This window comes from Ornithorhynchus anatinus, chromosome 7 (assembly GCF_004115215.2).
Source record: "Ornithorhynchus anatinus isolate Pmale09 chromosome 7, mOrnAna1.pri.v4, whole genome shotgun sequence".
Classification (NCBI taxonomy): domain Eukaryota; kingdom Metazoa; phylum Chordata; class Mammalia; order Monotremata; family Ornithorhynchidae; genus Ornithorhynchus; species Ornithorhynchus anatinus.
In genome coordinates, this window is record NC_041734.1 from 33,226,960 (window position 1) to 33,248,636 (window position 21,677).

General features: G+C 38.7%; 1 protein-coding gene across 1 annotated transcript in view; it reads right to left on the reverse strand.

Moving 5' to 3' along the window:
- IQCA1 (IQ motif containing with AAA domain 1) overlaps positions 1 to 21,677 on the reverse strand; it is a 244,356-nt gene that overhangs the window by 205,964 nt on the left and 16,715 nt on the right. Inside the window, exons 3-5 of the mRNA XM_029068684.2 lie at positions 19,788 to 19,907; positions 12,979 to 13,170; positions 11,294 to 11,365 (exon numbers count right to left, since the gene is read on the reverse strand). Of these exons, the coding sequence (XP_028924517.1) occupies positions 11,294 to 11,365; positions 12,979 to 13,170; positions 19,788 to 19,907 (384 nt within the window). The remainder of the gene's footprint in view (positions 1 to 11,293; positions 11,366 to 12,978; positions 13,171 to 19,787; positions 19,908 to 21,677) is intronic.

Consider the following 21,677-nt stretch of genomic DNA (forward strand, 5'->3'; position numbering starts at 1 on the left):
AACAACATATAGCTCTGCATTGTCAATATAGATTTTTGGTTGTGTGGATTGCTTCCCTGGAGCAGGCAGACATGCTACCTCAGCTTTCTCATGCTTATTAGTCCATAATACCTTGAAGATTTGGGGAAGAGGTTTATAAGCATATGCATGTCTTCTTGGGCATGAACTTTAGGGGTCCAGTCATCCATCAGTCAATCAGTAATAGTTACTGAGTACTTATTCTGCATGGTATACCGTACTAAGTGCCTCAGAGTACAACAGACATGATTCTGCCCTGAAGAAGCTTATAGTAATTTTTGACTGGTGACAATACTCAGAGTTGGACGAGTTTTCTAAAGGAGCAGAAACACCCTGAATAGAACCAGGTCATCCCGCAGCAATGAGGAATGGCTCGAACAGAACATTTGTTCTGACACACCCAGTCGTGCCTTCATGATTTCTCAGACTCTTAATGAATTTCCTATGGCAGTCATGTTAGGTGACTTGTAGAGTTCAGATTTAAGTTTGTAGCAGGCAGGGAATGTACCTGCCAACTCTATTGTATTGTGCTCTCCCAAGCACTTAGTGCAGTGCACTGTACATACTGAGTGCTCATGGTGTCAAGTGCTTTGGTAAAACTGGGTAGAGGTCTTGGTGCTCCTCCCCGGGCTATTTCTGCACCTGACATGCTGTAAAGACCATGGCCGCTATGCCATGCTGCGATCTGAAGCCACGTTGTGATTGTAGAAACATTTGGTTGTTGAGATCTTGAGAAGATGATCAGGGAGTACTCTGGAATGAGTCTTGCTGTCAGTGGGGAGCCAGAACGATGACTCGATGGTGATGACCCCTGGGTTCTTGTGGTATTTTCCTTAGTGCTGCACATGTTGAGGAAGAGCTTGGATACATTTTAAAGCAGGATGTACCTTTCATGCTCGTAGTGGATAGGAGGCCATCAGGTTCAGGGCTTTGCCATTTACCATAGCTCTAACTGCTGCATAGACTGTTCTGACAGTTGGGCCAAGTGCCATGCCCCTGAACGTTGGAAAGTTTAGTGTGTTTTGAAGGGTCTCATATGTAATAGGAGAAGGTATGTTGAAACTTTCTTCACCTTTTCCTATTCCCATTTTTAACAGCTTAGGATTTCAACTTGAGAACTTTATTAATAATAAGGATGGCATTAATTATGGACTTAGTATATGCCAAGCACCATGCAGAGTGCTGGCTGGGGTAGCTACAAAATAGTCTGTTCGATCCTATTTGAGGCTCACAGTAAGAGCTTAACTATTATTTTTAATGAAATTTTAAAGTCATAGGATGCCCAAAGTAAATACTTTCGAAGTCAATTTTTCCTGCTTTTAGATTTACTAACACTGTAGTCACACCCAATTCCTTACTCTTTAGACCTCTCCACCTAACCAAGTGCCATCCTTCTCCCATCTTTTTACTTCCACCTCTACTACTCCGTTCCTATTCCCAATACTTAAATGGTTTATCTTTATTTAGAATGGACTTTTTTTCACTTTCATCCCAGTGAATTGAAATGAATATCAATTACAGTTTTCCCACAGGAAGTGTCTCCATTTCAGGAGTGTCATTCCAATTACAGTGTTTAGGAAAATTTCCCAAACAATTACATATACCATGTTCCATATGATACATAACCATACCATTCATCCAGATTCCAATTACATATACCATGTTCCATATGGTACATAACCATACCGTTCATCCAGATTCCAATTACAAATACCATGTTTCATATGATACATAACCATACCATTCATCCGATTCCTTTTTTTGGGGGGGAGGGGGCAAGGAATGTGTTGGATACAAATTTCTTTTCTATATTCTTTGAATAAAATGCATAGGGATAATTTTGCCATCTTTTGGTGGATGTTTTTAAATTTAAGAGGTTTATCTTTTCCTTTGGGCAAGAACATCTTTTCATATTTGGCTGCTTCTCTAGCCATGTGAAATTCAAATTTGTTAACTCACCATATAAGCAGCAACTCATTTAAAAACAAATTAGGAATATTAAAAGGGAGACAGAGAAAGCTATAATACACTACATACTGAATGAACCACATCAGTTGTAGAATAATGCATCTTAATGAAGGCTTCCCATGTGAATAAACCATTATATTTACAAGCTTCCCATGGTTAATGACCCAGAACTGGATAACGAAACTTACATTTATTGTAAGGTCCTCTGTCAGCAAAAATATACATATTAATAATGGATGTTGCTGTAAAAATAGGACATAATATGACACTTTTTGAGTTTGTGGGAAAATAGGACTACATGGCCCATTAACTTATAATGCTTATCTAACATTTGATGGGCTTTGGCTTTACAAACCCTTGTTTAAATTAGTAAGGCAAAATGGACATTTGTTCAAAAGAAAGTTTGTTCAATTCAATCACAAGTATATTTACAACATGGCAATCTTTGAAACATTGTGAGGGTCACAGTTTTGTGAGTGAGAGTGTGCGAGGTAGTGTGATTATATATAAACACTTTTTAAAAGCTAAGATCAAACTGATGAAAATAGGAATAATGAATTCAAAACAAATTAACATGTTGCAAGCTTTCAGGAAACTGCATTTTCATTTAGGAACTCTTCACCATTATAAAAGCTGAGATTAATTAGCTCTATGCATCTTCAGAACACAGTATGCATTATTGTTCATTATAAAGTACTTAGAAGTGTTCACTCAATCAGATCTTTGGACTGACTGAACATTCTTAGAGCTATAATTTTGCACATAGGATACCTCATGCTGAGGAATTAACTGTTCCTCAATAGTCTCATTTTAGAGAAAGAGAAAAATAAAATATGAATCAATGTGCTTTTATCATACCTATTTTGTGACTTTATAAGATGTCTGCATATATATGTGTAGTCATAAATATATTTATACCCACAGAGAAATGCAGTATAGGAATATAACTATAGATCATTATCAATTTTATTCTTATTATATGAATCATATTATATTGGGAAGCAGGGTTGCCTAGTGGAAAGGGCCCAGGTCTGGCAGTCAAAGGACTTGGGTTCTAATCACAGCTCTGCCACTTGTCTGTTGTATGATCTTGGGCAAGTCACCCAATTTCTCTGCACCTCAGTTTCCTCATCAGTAAAATGAAGATTAAATTATCCTCCCTTCTAGACTGTGACCCCATGTGGGTCAGGAACTGTATCCAACCTGATAATCTGTATCTACCCCAGAATTTAGTACAATACTTGGCATATAGTACGTTATTGAAAGCAGCATGGCTCAGTAGAAAGAGTATGGACTTGGGAATCAGAGGACATGGGTTCTAATCCCAGATCCACCACTTGTCTGCTGTGTGACCTTGGGCAAGTCACTTTACTTCTTTGTGCATGTTACCTCATCTGTAAAATGGGGATTAACACTGTGAGCCCCACGTGGGACAACCTGATTATCTTATATCTTATATCTTATACCTCAGTGCTTAGAACAGTGCTTGGCAAATAGTAAGCACTTAACAAATACCATTATTATTATTATTATGTTTTTCAATCACTGTAAAACCAAGATAAAGCAGTTCAGTTTTATTTTAGTTTTTCCATCAGTTTAAAGCTGAATTTACAAACTTATTAATCATCTTAACCACTCTTTACATCCCTGATAGACTGCCAGTAAAAAAGGTTTCTCTTGAAAACTTTTCGCCGAAATTTTATTCTTCTATAAAGTCATAGTTTTGAAGCAAACTGCTAGCCAGCTCATGATTATTTTCCACCATGTTGTTTAGTACATGACACAATTTCATCAGAAATGCCCTATATTTTCATGCACAGGCCTGCCCAAAAGATTTCCATTTCATCAGGTGTCCAGATAACATTTTAATTATATAGCACGTTTCATTTAAGTATTCCAAAACAAAAAAGGAATTCATCGTATTTATATGGGTTTTGATATATGAAACACACATTCATTCCCAGGCCCTTTTTAATAAGTATCCAGTCAAGTGAACCATTGTAATACAAATACTGATAGCTTCAGGGTACCATATAAATTATATGATGGTCAGAACGATAGCCCCAAATTAAGTTTAAAAGGATCCTCTGAGGAAAATGCATTACATTCATTAAGGCATCTCCTCCTACTTGATCCACTCCAGTGGGTTCTGCCAGTTAAAGTAATTGTCACATGAATTCAAACAATGCTATTTGTAGTGAGAGTATTTGGGATAAAAAATATTCACAAGGATTCTTTCTAGAAAATTATATTATCTAAAAGTAAAATACTAATTTGGTATAAAAGTGAAAATGCTTTATATATAATGTCAGTTACAATTCTAGTTACACTTACTAAGCACTTCTTTCTGGGTACATTTCCAAATGTCTCATAAATACGATCCAGTCTAACTTTGACCAGAAGGAGCAATACATAGAAGTTAGCACAGGCCAAAATAATGAAACTATGGAAGAATGAAAATGTCATCTACCAGGAAGATACTTGCTTGAGATGTTCGTAAAACACTTAAAATTGGATTTTTTTTTTGTTGTTTTGGTTAAGGCATTCTACCACTGAAATCAAGTATGCTGAACGTATCCATACATTTGATATTATGATCTCTGACATATGAGAAACAAATGTTTCTCTTTGGTGTAAAAAGTCAAGAATATTAATTATCGATGGAGTTTCTGATATCATTGGGTTCATCAAAAAGAAATTTGAAAAAATCATTATTCAGACATTAAAAATATTTCACTCATGGAAAAATCAAATGACTCCTTCACATGGATTAAGAACATTTTATTTCAAAGTCAATCAAAACTTTTATTCAGAACAGGCTCTCTTAGCACTTACGATCTACTTACATGCTGTCAGTTCTTCTACATTAGCTATAGCCTGTTCTATGAGAGTCTGAAATTCTCTTTGGGGAAAATGTATGGATCAGTAATTCAGGATGCAGAAATAATAGCTGGCCAACCTACACCATTTCCTATGAGACGAATGCATTTGTATTTGTTGTGATCGTGGGCTCAAATTAGAGTGAATTCCCTAGGTGTTAATTTAGCTATCAAATGGGAAATCTCCTTTCTGCTACTATGAAAAATATCTGCTCTATTTCAAGGGGCTATTGTGAAGATAAATGAAATATCTCTATATAAGCATTTTGAGATTCTAGAAGGAAAAGGGTTTTAACCTAAGGTGTTTCTGATGTTTCCAGGGAGGCCACTCGCTTTAAAAAAAACAATGGCTCCTACATATCCTACCCCAAGACTATTGTGCAGTTTTTCTTCTTGCCGCAAGATGGCAGGAAGAATCACAATCAAATAGGCCTAGTTCAGTTTAAGCCCCCATTTCTTGGCTTCACCCTCTTTTGGCACCAACTTTCCACAGACATGCCCAGACCCCGTACCAGGATCTGATCTCTAAGATTTGCCCCTCACTAGCTTGAAGGACTGCAATAATAAAAATTGGTATTTGTTAAGTGCACTCTTTGAGCCAAACACTACTAAGCGCAGGGGTAGTTATGAGATGATCAGGTTGGACACAGTCCCTATTCTATGAAGGGTTCACAGTCTACATAGAGGGGAGAATAGATATTAAATCCCCATTTTATAGATGAGAAAACGGAGGCAGAGAAATTAAGAGACTTGCTCAAGCTCACATAGCCGGCAAGTGAGAGGACTGAAGTCAGAACCCTGGTCTCCTAACCCCCAGCTGGGCCTGTGCTCTGCCCACTAGGTCATAATTTAACAAGTCGTTTTCCATTGTTACTCCCTAATGACGACAGGCAAAGTCACCCATGATGGTTCTGGGCCAGGGAGCCAAGCCTTTTAAGAGTCAAGGCCCAGTGCCTTCTATGGCAATCACCCAATGCCAGGAGGCAGGATTACTTGGCCAGGTGTGAGCAGTGCATTTTCACATATTGAACTAAACCGTGGAACACCATACATTTCTAGTAAAGCAATAATCATAAAAAAGTCTCCTGCTATGATGTTAATAAGATAGTTTTCTTCAAAGTGTATCATTATCCTTGGTAAACTTAGAATATTCCTAGCTCCCATGTTTAGCTGGTATACAAGGAAGGAAGAAAGGGGTGGGTTACTGCTTCAGGGATAGTTTTACTGTCACCAAAATATCTTGGGATATTTTTGAAATATCGAGATCAAAGAAGAGGCTGAGAGTTTAGGGGGAGGGAAAGCTGGTCCAGGTTTCAGTTAAAGTGATGTATGCCTTTCTGGTAAGATTTATTTTATTTATCAAAGAGATCAGGTCTTGGGACAGTGTGATTTATTAGATATTTAGAAAAACATGTGCGGTTGAATCATGTGGGTTCATCAGTCAAGGTTAATATTAGGTTCTAGAACCAAGAAAAATTTCTAAACCATGGATTTAAATCCTGTCATGAAGCTGAATAATAAATAAACTCTCTGTCGGAGAAATTCAAACATTTGAGCTTTGTGCCGACAGCTGAGATAACCTTGAAAGCTGCTTTTGTAGACAAAGGCTTTGGGGATTTTAAAATATTTTTTGCAAATCTAACATAAAAATTATCTATTAGAAATTTAAATACCCTTACAGGATAAATAAGAGTTTGTTGTCTGCAATTTGTGCTTAAGGATCCTAGTAAGAGGTGCCTAAAGATATGTTTTCTCCAGTCCCGAAAATCATGACTGACTAGGTCTCCTAATTTATCTAAGTCTTGTAAGTACTAGAGAAGCAAATACAACATATTTACACATGAAGATCTGTGGTCATTTTTTATAAGGTTGACAGTAGGATACATCAAAGGGATTTGACCTGTGGAGCTCTCTGCCTATATATCAACATGTATGGATGCCTGTTCACCACTTATTTTCTTTGGAGACTACAAAAAGGAATGTAGTATTAAAAGAAACAAAATATTAAACCAAAATAGAAGCAGAAGGAAAATGTGCTTATAATATATGATTTCATTTTTATTATATTGTTGGCTATTTAATAGCACCATTTGTATAAAAGTATAAAATGTGTATGGGGTGTACATTTCTGCTTTGAAATAAAAGTTAGGAAGTGGTCAGGGAAGTTTGCCATTGCAACCTTTCCCTTCTGCCTTTTGTCTTCTTTAGAGATCCCTTCTTTGGATATTTAGCTGCCTTTACAGAACATAAATGGTTTCAATGTTGAAAGCTTACAATCTCCAATTGTAAGCTCATTTTGGGGAAGAAACATACCAGCTAATTCTGCTGTATTGCTCTCTCCCAACAGCTTAGTATAGTGCTCTGCACATAGTAAGTGTTCAATAAATACCATGGTTTGAAAGAAATGGATATCCCGTAAAATTTCCCTCCCAGTGTACATATTTCTGCAAACCTTAGTTATTTGATCCTGCAAAGCCAGGATATCAAGCATTAGTCATACTTTAATTACTGTGGTGCCACAGTATAATGGTAATAATGATATTTGTTACGCACTTACTGTGTGTCAAATACTATTCCAAGTGTTGGGGTAGACCCAAGTTAATTGTTGCACACAGTCGTTTTCCCACATGGGTCTCTCAGTCAAGTAGACGGGAGAACAGACATTGAATCCCATTTTACAGTTGAGGAAACTGAGGCACAGAAAAGTTAAGTGACTTGCCCAAGGTCCCAAAGCTGACTCGTGGCAGAGCTGGGATTATAATCCAGAATCTCTGGCTCTCAGGCCCGTGCTTTTTCCCCTACTCCATGCTACTTCCTAATAATAATGACAATGATGGTAATAATAATAGCATTTAAGTGCATACTATGTGTCAAGCACTGTTCTAAGTGCTGAGGTAGATACAAGTCAATCAGATCAGACACAGTCCCTGTCCCATATGGAGCTCACAATCTGTGGAACCAGTATATGTATTATATTGCAAAGATCTTGGCAAGAGCAATCTGATTTCACAGAGGTTCTATAAAATCCCCTCAGAGGTCAGAGTGATGAGCTTAACTGACTCACTTTATGTAGGAAAGTTTATTCCAACCACTCTTCAGGCATATCTATTACTTCATATAGGCTGGACTGGTTTATTCCAGTAATTTCACTTTTATTGGAATTAGATTAACTTTGTTTTACAGAAACTCAGACTTTTCATAGAGTTCAAAAAGTTAAGGAAAAAATTAACTTTCTTAAAAGCAATCTTTAAAAAAAATCTTTAATGTGCACGTACAACTCAGTTCTGCCATAGTGCTTGTTTTTACTATTAGGTTTTGGCTAGAGCATTGTTGGTGAAATACAGACTATCTGTCCGATAACGCAAGCCACTTCAGATAGTGTGCTCTGGTGTTGGAAGAAACAGCTTGTGGAAAGCATAAGACTGGATGAGTACTACAATGCATCAGCCCTTACAACATCTCTAGAATCTGCCCCTTTCTCGCCATCCAAACTGCAATTATGTTGGTCCAAGCACTTATCTCATCTCAACTATTGCGTGTCACCTTGTTGACTCCTCACTCCAGTCCATATTTCACTCTGCTGTCTGGATAATTTTTTTTTTCAGTTGTTCTGTGCACATTGCCTCACTCTACAGAAACCTCCAGTGGTTGCCAATTCACCTTCACATCCAACAGAAACTCATCATTGGCTTTAAAGCACTTTAATCAGATCTTCCCCTCTTACCTAACCTTGAGAGGCTAATCCAGCTACAACCCAGTCCTCACACTTAACTTTTCTAACACCAACCTATTTACTATACCTCAATCTCATTTCTCTCTCCCCATTAATCCCCTGCTCATGTCCTCCCTCTGGCTCCTCTAGACTGTAAACTCGCTGTGGGCAGGGAATATGTCTGTTTTATTGTTGTATTGTACTCTACCAAAGGCTTAGTACAGTGCTCTGCACACAGTAAGCACTCAATTGACTAGATAAACTTCCTCCCCTTCATAACTGACAGACCAACGTTCTCCCCATTTTCAAAGCCCTTTTAAAATCATATCTCCTCGAAGAAGCCCTCTCTAACTTCTCATCTGCATCACCTATGCACTTGGCGCTGTAAGGCTTAAGTACTTGGATCCTCACCCCACCCTCACATTACTTATTTACATATCCTTATATTCTGCTTTCCTATCTGCAATTAATCTTAATGTCTGCTTCCCCTAGGAAACTGTAAACTCCTGATGGGCATGGAGCCTCTCTACCAAGTTTATTATATTGTGCTTCCCAAATACTTAGTACAATGCTCTACACACAGTAAGTGCTCAATATTTTGACTGATTAACAGAGTTTTGCAAGATCACAACCTCCATTATATAGGAGTTCTGGATATAAATGGTTTACAGCAGATAAATTTTGGCTTTTTATCCTTATGTGTAATGATGTCCCTAGAATGGGCTAAGAGAAAAATATTCAGAGTACAAATAATCCTCAAAACAATGAAATAAAATCTACATCTAATTTGCTATGGTTAAGGCACCAAGCTTCTACTATGAAGCAATTTAAGCCCAAATTTGGTGTTCTCAGGACTCCAGTATAAGTGTGTTCAAGCAAACCTTGTAAAAAGATGCTTCATGCTAATTGGACTGAATCAGAAGAAATTCCCTTTGCATTAAGGAATCTAATGATACCCTCCTAGGTCAAAAACATATGGGCACATCATGATTCTTCTTGTCCCACATGTTCATAATCTTGATATCAAATCTGACTCCTTTCTTATTTATGTCTTTCATTCAGTCTGGCAGTTTCCTCCCAGTTCTATATTTCATGGATCCACCATTCCACTGATACTCCTATAACCTTTTCAGTTTTCAGTGTCTCCCCACTTTAGTCCCTTTAAATTCCCCTATATGCATCATGTTTTGAAAACATTAATCAGACCCTCCTCAGAAAATGTCCAGTGGCTTTTCACTATTTCTAGCATGAGACAATTACTCCCATGGCTTGGCTCTCTCAAGCTTTTCTATTCTCCCACTTATGTTTCTTGCTCTTCCCTAAACAGACATTCTAACCATCTCTATCAACTTTTGAATTAAACCCACTGCTTACACCTTTCTTTTGCCTGGAAAGCCCAACTAGTTCAGCTTCACTAGACCACGTCTTCCCCCCACCTCAAAAAAAAAAAAAAGGTCACCTCCTCAGGAATCAGTCTGATCAAATCTCCCTACTTTGCTGGTAATGTCATCCCAAGAGCATCATTGGATGGAGGAAGAGCACAGGAGTGGGAGTGAAAGGATCTATGTTCTAATCCCAGCTCTGCCACTAGCCTGCTATGGGATCTTGGGCAAGTCAGTTAACTTCTCTTTGGCTCAATTTCCTCATCTGTAAAATAGAGATTCAAAAGATATTCTCTCTCCTGAGTACCATGTGGGATAGGAACTGGGTCCAACTTGATTATCTTGTATCTTCCCCTTTGCTTAGAACACAGTAGGTGCTTAAAGAATGCCACTACTATTATTAAGAGCAACCTCAAAGCTCATATTTATCTTTTGATTTGTTCATCTCGTATCTATATTTGCATTCGTGCCCTCTGTCTTAATTCAGGTGCATTTATCAATATATGTTTACTGTTTCTCATTAGAATGTAATGCCCTTGAGGGGAGGGATCATATCTTTTACATGTTTTCAATGTACATGGTATAGTGCTCTGCACACAGTGATGCTCAAAAGATAGGCATTGATCAGGCTCCATTCTTTATCTAGGATTGATACTTTCAATTCCATAGTGAAGGGTTCTCACGGCAGCTATTCAAGTGGAATATCAATTTGGCAAAGTACCATCTACTGCCTGGACCTCTAGAAGCCTTCTAAAGGACAGTTGTTTGGCTAGAAGCCTGCAGAAACTTTGCATCCCGAAGGTGATTATAACTGACCAAATAGGTAGCATGGTCTAATGGATAGTGCATGGGTTTGGGAGTCAGAAGGACCTGGGTTCTAATTCCAATTCCACCACTTGCCTGCTGTCTCACCTTGGGCAGGTCACTTAACTTCTCTGGGCCTCAGTTACCTCATCTGTAAAATGGGGATTGACTGTGAGCCCCATGTGGGATAGAGACTGTGTCCAACCCAATTGGCTTATATACACCCCAGCATTTAAAACAGAGCCTGGCACATAGTAAGCACTGAAATACTGCAATTATTATTAAATAGATTCACAATGGGATTCTGGGAAAGATGGCTTCTGAGCAGAATGAACTTCTGATATGCCATGAGAGGGTTTGGGGTACAGGTAGAATTTCTAAAATGCAGGGATTTTTCCATTCTGTTCAATTACTGGTGTTGGACTTTTTTTTTTTAGTTGAATACCCATAAATTAAAAACAGAAAAAAAGTATTGTTTTCCTATTCTATCACAACATAAAAGGAATGAAAGGGTTATTGATAAAACTTACCATTCCCAGAAATATCATTTCTTCTTCTCGCTCTATTTTTGTTTTCTTCCAGTCATGGAATCCTCGCCAAACCTAAATTATAAATGCAGTTTTAATGATCAATCAAATTTATTGAGTACTTATTATGTTCAGAGCACTGTACTAAGCACTTGGGAGAGTACAGTATAACAGAGTTGGTAGACATGTTCCCTGCCCATGGTGAGTTTATAGTTTAGAGGGGGATAGAGGCATTAATATAAATAATGGACATGTACATAAGTGCTATGGGGCTAAAGGGGTGAATAAATGTGAAAACCACAAAATCCAGGATATTTGCTGCTTCATGGCAGGAAGAGCTTTTAAATTAGGACCTTTTCACCATCAAAAAATGTATTTAATTCCAGATAGAACCACTCCAATTTCCACGTTACATTTCTAGAAAATATGAAAACTAAATATAACTCTTTGAAGTGAGAAAAATATTGCATGTCAGTCAATGGTATTTGAGTGCTTACGGTGTGTAGACCACCATACCAAGCACTTGGGAAAGTATAATACCACAGAGTTGGTAAACATCCCTGGTCAAAAAGTAGTGAACAAGAACATTAGGTAAGTATTACGGGGCTGGAGTGAGTATCAGAGTGCTTAAAGGGTACATAATTAGTGCACTAGTCAACACAGAGGGGAGGATGGATGAGGGAAATATAGGGTTTAGACCGGGAAGAAAGGAGATGTGATGTTTAGGAGGGTTTTGAAGATGGAGAGAGCTGGGGGGGACTGTCATATGAAGAGGAAGGGGGCTCCAGGCCTGAGGGAGGATGGGGGTGAAGGGTAGGTGGTGAGATAGATGAGGTTTAAGAAGAGTGAGTAACTTAATGTTATAGGAGCAGAGGGTAGGTTTGTAGTGGGAGATCAGGGAGGTTAGATAGGGAGAGAGCTGATTAAGTGTCTTAAAGCTGATAGGAGTTTCTGCTTGTAGAGGCAGATGGGCAGCCATTAGAGGTTTTTGAGGGGTGGGAAGATGTGGACTGAACAGTTTTTCAGAAAAGTGATCCAAGCAGCAGAACAAAATATGGACTGAAGAGGGGAGAAAAATGCTCAAAGGAATGTTTATTGAAACATGAGGCTAACGTTTTAGAATTGTAGCTGACATATTGAAAAAAATGTACAAAGTAATGAACTATCCAAAATCTACTAGCAGATCTTTGGAAAGTTATCGTTTATACCATAACTACAATGGAGGTTCCTTCAGTTCAGATTAGAGGGGAAATGGGATCTTTTAGGGCTCCAAATGAGAGAGAAAGTTGAAGATGGGTAATATCTACTCTTGGGGAACATTACTGAAGCCCAAGATGCAAGGCACAATCATTTCACAAATCTTATCTAGTATTCCATACAAAACTTAGAACCTGATACCACCTGAATTTTTTTTTTTTTAAAAAGAAATCCTGTCTTGAAAAGTTGTTAAACTTATTCATCTTGAGCCAAGATGAAACCCTTGCAGATGCTAACAGTCTCTACATGGAAGGAGAAGTTGTTGATTGAGCAATTCCTGCACATGTAAGTTGGAAAAACCTGTCAATCTCAGGATTTCTGAAATTTTACATATGAATATTTTTTATTTTGCCTTAGTTCATGTGCATACTAAATTAGTTCACTCATGCCCAAGACTTTTTTCTTATAACAAGGAAAAATAAAGCTTGCACCTTTTGAATGCGAATTGCTGCAGCATTTTGGTCTGCAATTTTATCACCGTGAAGTTTAGATATCCTTTCCTTCTTTGCTTCGAGGAAGATTTGTTTCATGAAAATAGCCCTTAGTCGTCCTTGCCTAGCCCGCTCAGCAATCTGGATGATTTTCACAGCTTCTTCTAGGGGCAAAGTCTTTACAGGTTTCTTCTGCAATTAAAAATGTAAATTCAAATTTAAAAATGTAAATGACCTATAAATAAAATCTTAATAGCAATTATTTTCATTTCTGTGATAATTTCATTACAACACTTTATTATGACAATTGTTTGAAATGATGTAGATATGCATTAACCAATTTTCTAATTGAAAAACAATTGAGATTTAACAACATAATATTCCAGACTAGACAAACTCAATTCCATAATATAATCATTCCAATTTAAGCATACCTCCATATTCCCCATATGGTAGTAGTGCCATATGTTTTGCATGCTGGGACATGTGAAATTAGAAATGCTAAGATGCGCACAGTGCAGTAAAATGTAGAAAATATGTAGGTCTAAAATTAGAACATAGGAAGATTTGGGGGGCTATCATATCACTTTTCCCTCTGAGGATAAAAATCCCTATTTAGCACCACCACCCTCACCATCTCTCAAAATCATAACTTTGGCATTACCCTTGACTTACTCTCAATCCCCATACTCAATCATTCATTCAATCATATTTATTGAGTGCTTACTGTGTGCAAAGCAGTGTACTTAGCACATGGGAAAGTATGTTATAACATAAAACAGATACATTCCCATCCCACCACAAGCTTACAGTCTAGAAGGGGAGACAATATATATGAAAATTTCCATCACCATGTTACATCAATTCTTCCTTCTCATTTTTTTTAATGTTTTTTTTTTAAGTGCTATGTGTCAGGCACTGTACTAAATGCTGGGGTAGATACAAGGTTGGACACTGATTCTCATTTCCAGGGTCTTCCTCTTCCTCTATATCCAAAACAGCCATTACACTGGTCCAGGCACCACTTGTCCTATCCCAGCTTCATTACTGCATCAGCCTCCTCTTTGCCTCCAGCCTTTTTCCTTCAGAATTCAGGCTTCAATCTATGGACTGGATCATTTTTCCTGCTCCTCAAACACTGGCATTGGTTGCCCTTTCCTCTTCACCTCAAGCAACCCCCCTCCCTTCCCAATACTGGCTTTAAGGCACTTGATCAGTTCTCACCCAATGGTTTATCCTCATTTTTCTCCCACTACAATCCAGCCTGTACACTTTGCTCACCTAATACCAACCTAATCACTGTACCTCGCTCTCCTCTAACTCGCCAAACTCTTGCTCATGCCCTCCTTCCTGCCTGGAACTCCCCCTTTTCATCTGACAGGCTACTGACTGCCCTTCCCCTAGTCAAAGTTCTTCTGATGTCACATTCTCCAGAAGTCCTTCCCCACTTGATTTCTCATTTCCCCACCTTATGTATCCCCAGCTGACACGAGCACTTCCATGTTACCTAAGCACTCAGATACATCCACTCTCCAGTAGCACTTATGAAGACATTGCTGCTGTTATTATCATGGCATTTGTTAAGAGTTTATTGTACGTCAGACACTGCTTTGTTGGGGGTAGGTACAAGTTAAGTTGGACACAGTCCTTGTCACATGGGGCTCTGTCTATGTAGGAGGGAGAAGCTCATTTACAGTTGAAGAAACTGAAGCACAGAGAAGTGAATTGACTTATGCCAGGTCTCATAGCAAGCAATTAGCAAAGCTGGGATCAGAACCCAGGTCCTCTGACTCTTAAGCCCATGCACTTTCTATTAGAACCTCCCATGGCACTTTTGAAAATATCTTATATACTACAGTGCTCGGCACAGAGTAAGCGCTTAACAAATACCAACATTATTAATACTAACTAATGTACATATCTCTTCTTTTTCCTATCTGTAATTTATTTTAATGTTTGTCTCCCACTAGATTGTAAGCTGTTTTATGACAGGTATTATGTCCACTAATTCAGGTCAACTCTCCCAAGATTTTAGCATAGTTTTTATACTCCATTACTTCCTATTAGTAAGTTAATTTTAGCATGTATCCTCTACTAGATTGTAAACTTCATGAGGGAAAGGACACAATGATTACTAATTGTAATGTATTATTCCAAGTCCTTAGCACAATGCTTTGCTCACAGTAGGTGCTTAATATCTCTTGTTACTTCAAGCGATAGCTGAGGATTACTGCAATGTTAAAGCAGCGTGGCTCAGTGGAAAGAGCCAGGCTTGGGAGTAAGAGGTCATGGGTTTGAATCCCAGATCCTCTACTTGTCAGCTGTGTGACTATGGGCAAGTCACTTAACTTCCCTGGGCCTCAGTTACCTCATCTGTAAAAATGGGGATGAAGACTGGTGAGCCCCACATGGGACAACCTGATTACCCTGTATCTACCCCAGTGCTTAGAACAGTGCTCTGCTCTTAGTAAGTGCTTAACAAATACCAACATTATTATTAAAGATCTTCACTTAGAGCAAATCATTTTTAATCTCTCTCTATTCTGAATCAAAATACTCATTGCCTTTTAAAAATAATCTCCTCATCAAATATTTTCCTTCAGAATTAGTGATAGCTCTTGCAAGATGCCATTTTGTTAGGTGATGTGGGGGGAGGAAGAGGGAGAGAGAGAGAAGAGAGAGAATGAAAACAAGAGAATGAAAGAGAATGTGAGAAAAAGGGAATGAAAGGGAGAGAATGAGAGAGAGAGCTATTATTGATTTTCCCTTGCAAGTATAAAAATTGCTACTAGACAATGAGTATTTAGAAGTAGTAAGAGTTAAAGGATTTGACTAAAGTTCAAAGAAAAGTAAATCTTTTGAAGAGTTGAAAACCATTGAGTGCACATCTGAGTGTAGTTTCAAAAACAATAATTGCTTCCAAATAATATTTTATCTAGAATATATGAAAGAAAAGTAGAAAATTAATATTTAAACCATGAAACTTGGAAAATATCCTACAACGCCCTACTTCTCTGAACTATAACTGCAAGCTTAATTAGAGGCAACTCACCACTTGGAGTTCTCCGCATCGGATTCCCAAGAGAAAAGAGCAAGTTCATGCCTCTGACCCTCTAAGACGACTCTGGGAACTTGGTTCCAACCAGAACAGCCCCATTACAGCTGTGTAATATAGCTAATGATAATAATTATGGCATTTAAGTGCTTGATTATGTGCCAAGCACTGTTCTAAGCACCAGGGTAAATACAAGATAATCAGGTTGTCCCACTTGGGGCTCACAGTCTCATTCCCCATTTTACAGATGAGGTATCTGAGGCATAGAGAAGTAAAGTGACTTGCCCAAGGTCACATGAGAGACAAGTGGTGGAGCAGGGATTTTAAGCATGTCACTGCTTCCCAAGCCTGTGCTCTTGCCACTAGGCCATAGGCTAATCAGCCCCTTTCCCTATGACCATCATCCTTTCCAACTTTCATCATGACCTCTGACTGGATGTTTTGATATTAGATAGCAACCACCAAAGATTGATCACAATTCAGTACAGCACAGTCAGACCCACATCTGTGATGTCTTTCATTTTGGCAATCTGATTCCCAAGCACTCATTTAGGAGTGAGGTTGCTGTCCCTATAATAATTTTGTTGCTTCTCTTCCTACTGGTGTTGCTTCAGTTTCTAAAGTCCTCTGTGACCCCTATATCCTAAACCCACAAAATTCCAAGATCTACACATTGCTTGTCCTAAGACCTTATTCAGGATTTCAGGGAAAAACAAGGGTTCTCAACTTTTTAAAAATAAATTGGGATTCTTTAGGATAGGTGTAGGGTAAAAAAGTGAAAAGTTAAATTTAAGAAGAAAATACATGAAAGTAAGACAAGTATGTGAGTTATATAAATTGCAGCGTTATTTCACAGGTGTTAATCCTCAGAGTTAGCTTTAAGGCTAACAAAAGGAAACATTTATTTACTAATTGTTTAAGAAGCACATGGAATTTATTACCACAGGAAGCTTTTCAGGAAGAAAAATTTCAATAGGCTCTAGAATGGGGAATAGGAGGAAAATTTTGAGATGCTGAAGGGCTATCTCTCTTCATGAGATGAATGTCAAGATGAATGACCATTACCACATTTCTCCAGTCATCCTCTGGTGCTAAATTAGGAGACAGACTGTTGTGCCTGATTGGACCAGTGATCTGATTCAGTAGAATGACATTTTCTCAGGGAATATTTTTCTGATATTAAACATGCGGTTAATTCATAAAAATCAGTAGGGTACATTTAGAATACAAATTAATTGTTCATTTAGGATTAGCCACAGTGCAATAGATTTGCTTTATAGTTCCAGATTTTTTTCAAGAGAAATAAAACATAGTGTCTAAGTTTATTTCTGATAGTAGACATTCCTAGGTGTTTCATTTTGCATAAAAAAGTTTTTCTCAATATACACAAGGCTTTATTTCATAACCACAGGATACCAAATGTATCTCACAATAGTTGTGTTCTAAATTGTGTAATAATAAGTAAGTAAAGATAAGGCAGAGCCAAATCGGGCTAGGAGTCAGTCTCTATAAGTCTAATTGCCCATGAAATCAATCAGTGACAGGGAAGCTGCCAGATGGGAAAACACTCCACACTTTGGGAGGAGCAAGCTATCCCAATTAGAGCAGCTTCCTCAGTTCCTGGGCCCCTGCTTTGACAGTGGAATCTGCCACCCGGATTCAGTGAAGGAGACTGTGCTGAAGAACAGCCAATCTCCTCCATGCCAGCTGACCAACCTCGAATTAAATCCTTTCACTGTTAAAGAAGAGAAGACAGTCTGGTTGGTCTCATTTTTCTTGACTGACGTTGAAGGCGAGTTTATTTGGAAATGTCTGATTGGAATTTAATTTCACCTTCAGATGTGTCATTTTGGATGACTGGTTGTTTCCCTGCTTCAAAACCTCCAGTCAAGTGACATAAGGAAGAAAGCTTGGAAAGTCAGAACACAAAAGTTTGTCCTTCTTTAATTGTCCATATGCCTGACTTGGAAATAATTACTTAGAGAAAGCTCACTGAACAAGAGTCATCATAGTGCTTTCTTATGCATCACTGCCACAGAACCACAAAATTTGCTGGATAGTTTCAATACCAATTTTCCCAATGATCTACTCTACATATAATTTTACTTTGGGAAAACAGCTTCCATTGGGTTCCATGTTATCACTCTTTAAGGGTTCTTTACAATTATTCATCAAAAAGCTTGAATATTAAATTCCAATTCTTTTTTCTTGCCTGGTTGATTTTTTTTAAAAGATAAAAAAAATTGTTAGCATATGTTTTAAAAAAAAATGATTTCTTTATAATGCATTTCAAAGATTGGTCATAGAGAAAGGAACCTAATATTCTGAGTCAGCCAACTATTTATATAATTTCCCCTTCATACATGGATCTTTATCCTCTCTCTATTTCCTCCTTTTTATTTGTCTTTTATCTAGGGGCAATGGAGGATTCAAATTACTTTCCTCTGATTCTGTCCTTGGGTGTAAGAAGCAGCATGGCATAGTGGAAAGAGCAGAGGACTTGGATTCTAATCCTGACTCTGATGTGTGATCTTGGGAAAATCAGTTAACTTCTCTGTGCCTCAGTTCCTCATCTGTAAAATGGGGATTATGTCCCATGTGGGACATGGACTGTGTCCAACCTGATTGACTTGTATGTACCCCAGCGTTTAGGACAGTGCCTGGAAGAAAGTAAGGGCTTAATAATTACTATTTAAAGAAAAGCTTTCCCTAGATTGAAAGAAAAAGAAAAAGACCAGTAATTTAGTCCTCAAGAGACCTTTTTGTGCCAATCTCCCTCCTGCCTCCCATTACTATTAGTAAATAGGACAGGAGAATCTTAACTGAGTCAGGAATATGTGGAATGCAAAAAATCTCAGACATAAATATTCTCAGCTTTTGCTTCAGATGTCCACACAACGTGGTTAAGATTCTTCTAGCCCACTATTTCTTTGCTTCCTGGATCCCGCCCCTGCCCCCCCCCTTCCCCCTCTGCTGAAACCCTTTACCTACGGCAGCTGGGTAAGTAGAAATGAGTCATCTAATTATTGGTTTTCACCAGGAAAGGTGGTTTTCCTTTCCTTCATGGTTGTTTGGGAAGGAGGCTCCTTAGAGCCATTCTGTCCCCCAAATACAAATGATTCAGCAGCTTGGACAGCATTGGCGGCAGCCAGAACTGTTCATCTCAGTTGGGTTGGATGGTGGAGTGTTGTGCCAGGCTAAAAATGATAAACTGCCATCTAATAACATGGCCACAGAAAGGGGGACCCTGACAGTGATCTCAATGACTAACAATTTTATTTAGAGGATTTATTGGCCAGAAATTCAGGGTTAGTCCTGTCTAGTAAATGTGGGACAGTGAAAAATTATGGGATATAGTCTAATAATAATAATGGTATTAGGCACTTAATAGGTGCCAAGCACTGGGGCAGATTCAAGATAATCTGATCAGACACAGTCCTTGATCTACACAGGGCTAACAATCTAAGAACATACTTCAACAGTGTTTAAAGGCAATAAAGGGAGTAGTCTTTGAGAAGCAGAATCATTTTAGAATTTTGCTCTGGGTTTCTGATGCTCTAAAATATTACTAAAAGCTCCATTCTTCAAAAGACTCAGCGTGTACTTATGGACAATAAAATCAGCTGCAACATGGTTGCAAACAGAAAAAATGTCTAATTCACACATAGCCAAAACTCAAACTATAAAAAAAAAAAGCTGGAAAATGATGGTAAACAAATCACCAGATAAATATTTTTTTAAATGACATACAAACCAGTTCAATTCCTTTCAATCCAGCGTTAGTTAGAATCTGAGCAAGGATTTCTTCTCTTTCCCTCAGGACTTGCAATTTCTCCTTTAAGAAATACTTTGGGATAGGAATATCTAAATGTTCCTAGAAGAGATCAAAAAGAGAAACGCAAACATTAATTGCTCAGATTTTGGTTTGTCCTGCTGAGGGCCATGGCAAGCCCACCCACTTCCCATCCTCCGAGGCTAAGCTATGCCTGATGACAGGTCAGAGATTCACATCTCAGTCTTTCTGGCTGTGGTCCCCTTATCTTAGAAGCAGTGTGTTTTAGTGGATAGAAGACCAGCTTGGGAGTCAGAAGGATCTGGGTTCTAATCTCGACTCTGCCATATGTGGGCTGTGTGACTTTGGGCAGGTCACTTCACTTCGCTGTGCCTCAGTTACCTCATCTGTAAACTGGGGATGAAAAGTGTGAGCCCCATGTGGGGCAGGGACTGTGTTCAACCTGATCAACTTGTATCTACCCCAGTGCTTAGAACAGTGCTTGGCACATAGAATTTAATAAGTACCATAATTTATATTATTCCTAGTATTAACTTGCTGGTAGTGCTCTCTGCTTACTGTGCCTAACTGTTCTTTTCCCACCATTTTGCCTTGTCCCGTGCCAGAAACCTGGCACTCATGGTACAGTAGATACTAGCTTTTACTGTGGTATATTATTAAGGGTTTGGTTCTTTACAGAAAAGTGGCATTCGACACTCTTCATCCTTTCATAAACAAATTCAATCTTTAGAACTTTGACCTAGAACATTAATATAGGTAACAATCACTAAGTCTTAATTAGTATTGGGTATTGAGCTGATTCCATAATGTGAAGTGTGGCTAGTAGAAAGAGCTCAATAAGAGCATATGAGAGAAAACAGGACAAGAGGAATCAAGGATAATGGCAAGATTGTGGGATTAGAGAAGGAGAGGATGGTGGTGCCTAGATGTGCTGAATTTGAGGTAGGTTCTAAGCCTAGCTCTGCCACTTGTCTGCTGTGTGACCTTGGGTAAGTCACTTCACTGCGCCTCAGTTACCTCATCTACAAAATGGGGATTAAGACTGTGAGCCCCATGTGGGAAAGGGATTCATTCATTCATTCAGTAGTATTTACTGAGCTCTTACTATGTGCAGAACACTGTACTAAGTGCTTGGAATGTATAGTTCGGCAACAGATAGAGACAATCCCTGCACACTGATGGGCTTACAGTCTAATCGGGGGAAACAGACGGACAAAAACAAGACAACATAATCATGATAAATAGAATCAAGGGGATGTACACCTCATTAACAAAATAAATAGATTAATAAAAAATACATACAAATGAGCCCAGTGCTGAGGGGAAGGAAAGGGAGGGGGGAGGAGCGGGGGGAAAGGGGGCTTAGCTGAGGGGAGGTGAAAGGGGAGCAGAGAGGGAGCAGAGGGAAAAGGGGGAGCTCAGTCTGGGAAGGCCTCTTGGAGGAAGTGAGCTCTCAGTAGCGCTTTGAAGAGGGGAAGAGAGTTTGGCGGAGGTGAGGAGGGAGAGCAATCCCAGACAGCGGTAGGATGTGGGCCAGAGGTTGACGGTGGGATAGGAGTGAACGGGGGATGGTGAGGAGGTGAGCACTCTTACTATGTACCAGGCACTGTACTAAGTGCTTAAAGACCACAATTATTATTATTATATCCATGTTCAGATGTTCTGGAGGCAGAGATGAAAGATTGTAGAGAAGTAGAGAGGGCAGGGATGAAGTAGATCTGGGAATCATCCACATAAAGGTAACAAATAGTAGGAACAGATGAGCTCCTCAAGTGAGAGGGTATATATAGATTGAGGGGAGGTGAGGGTAAAAAGGGCCTAGAACTGAGTCCTGAGGGACACCCATAGTTA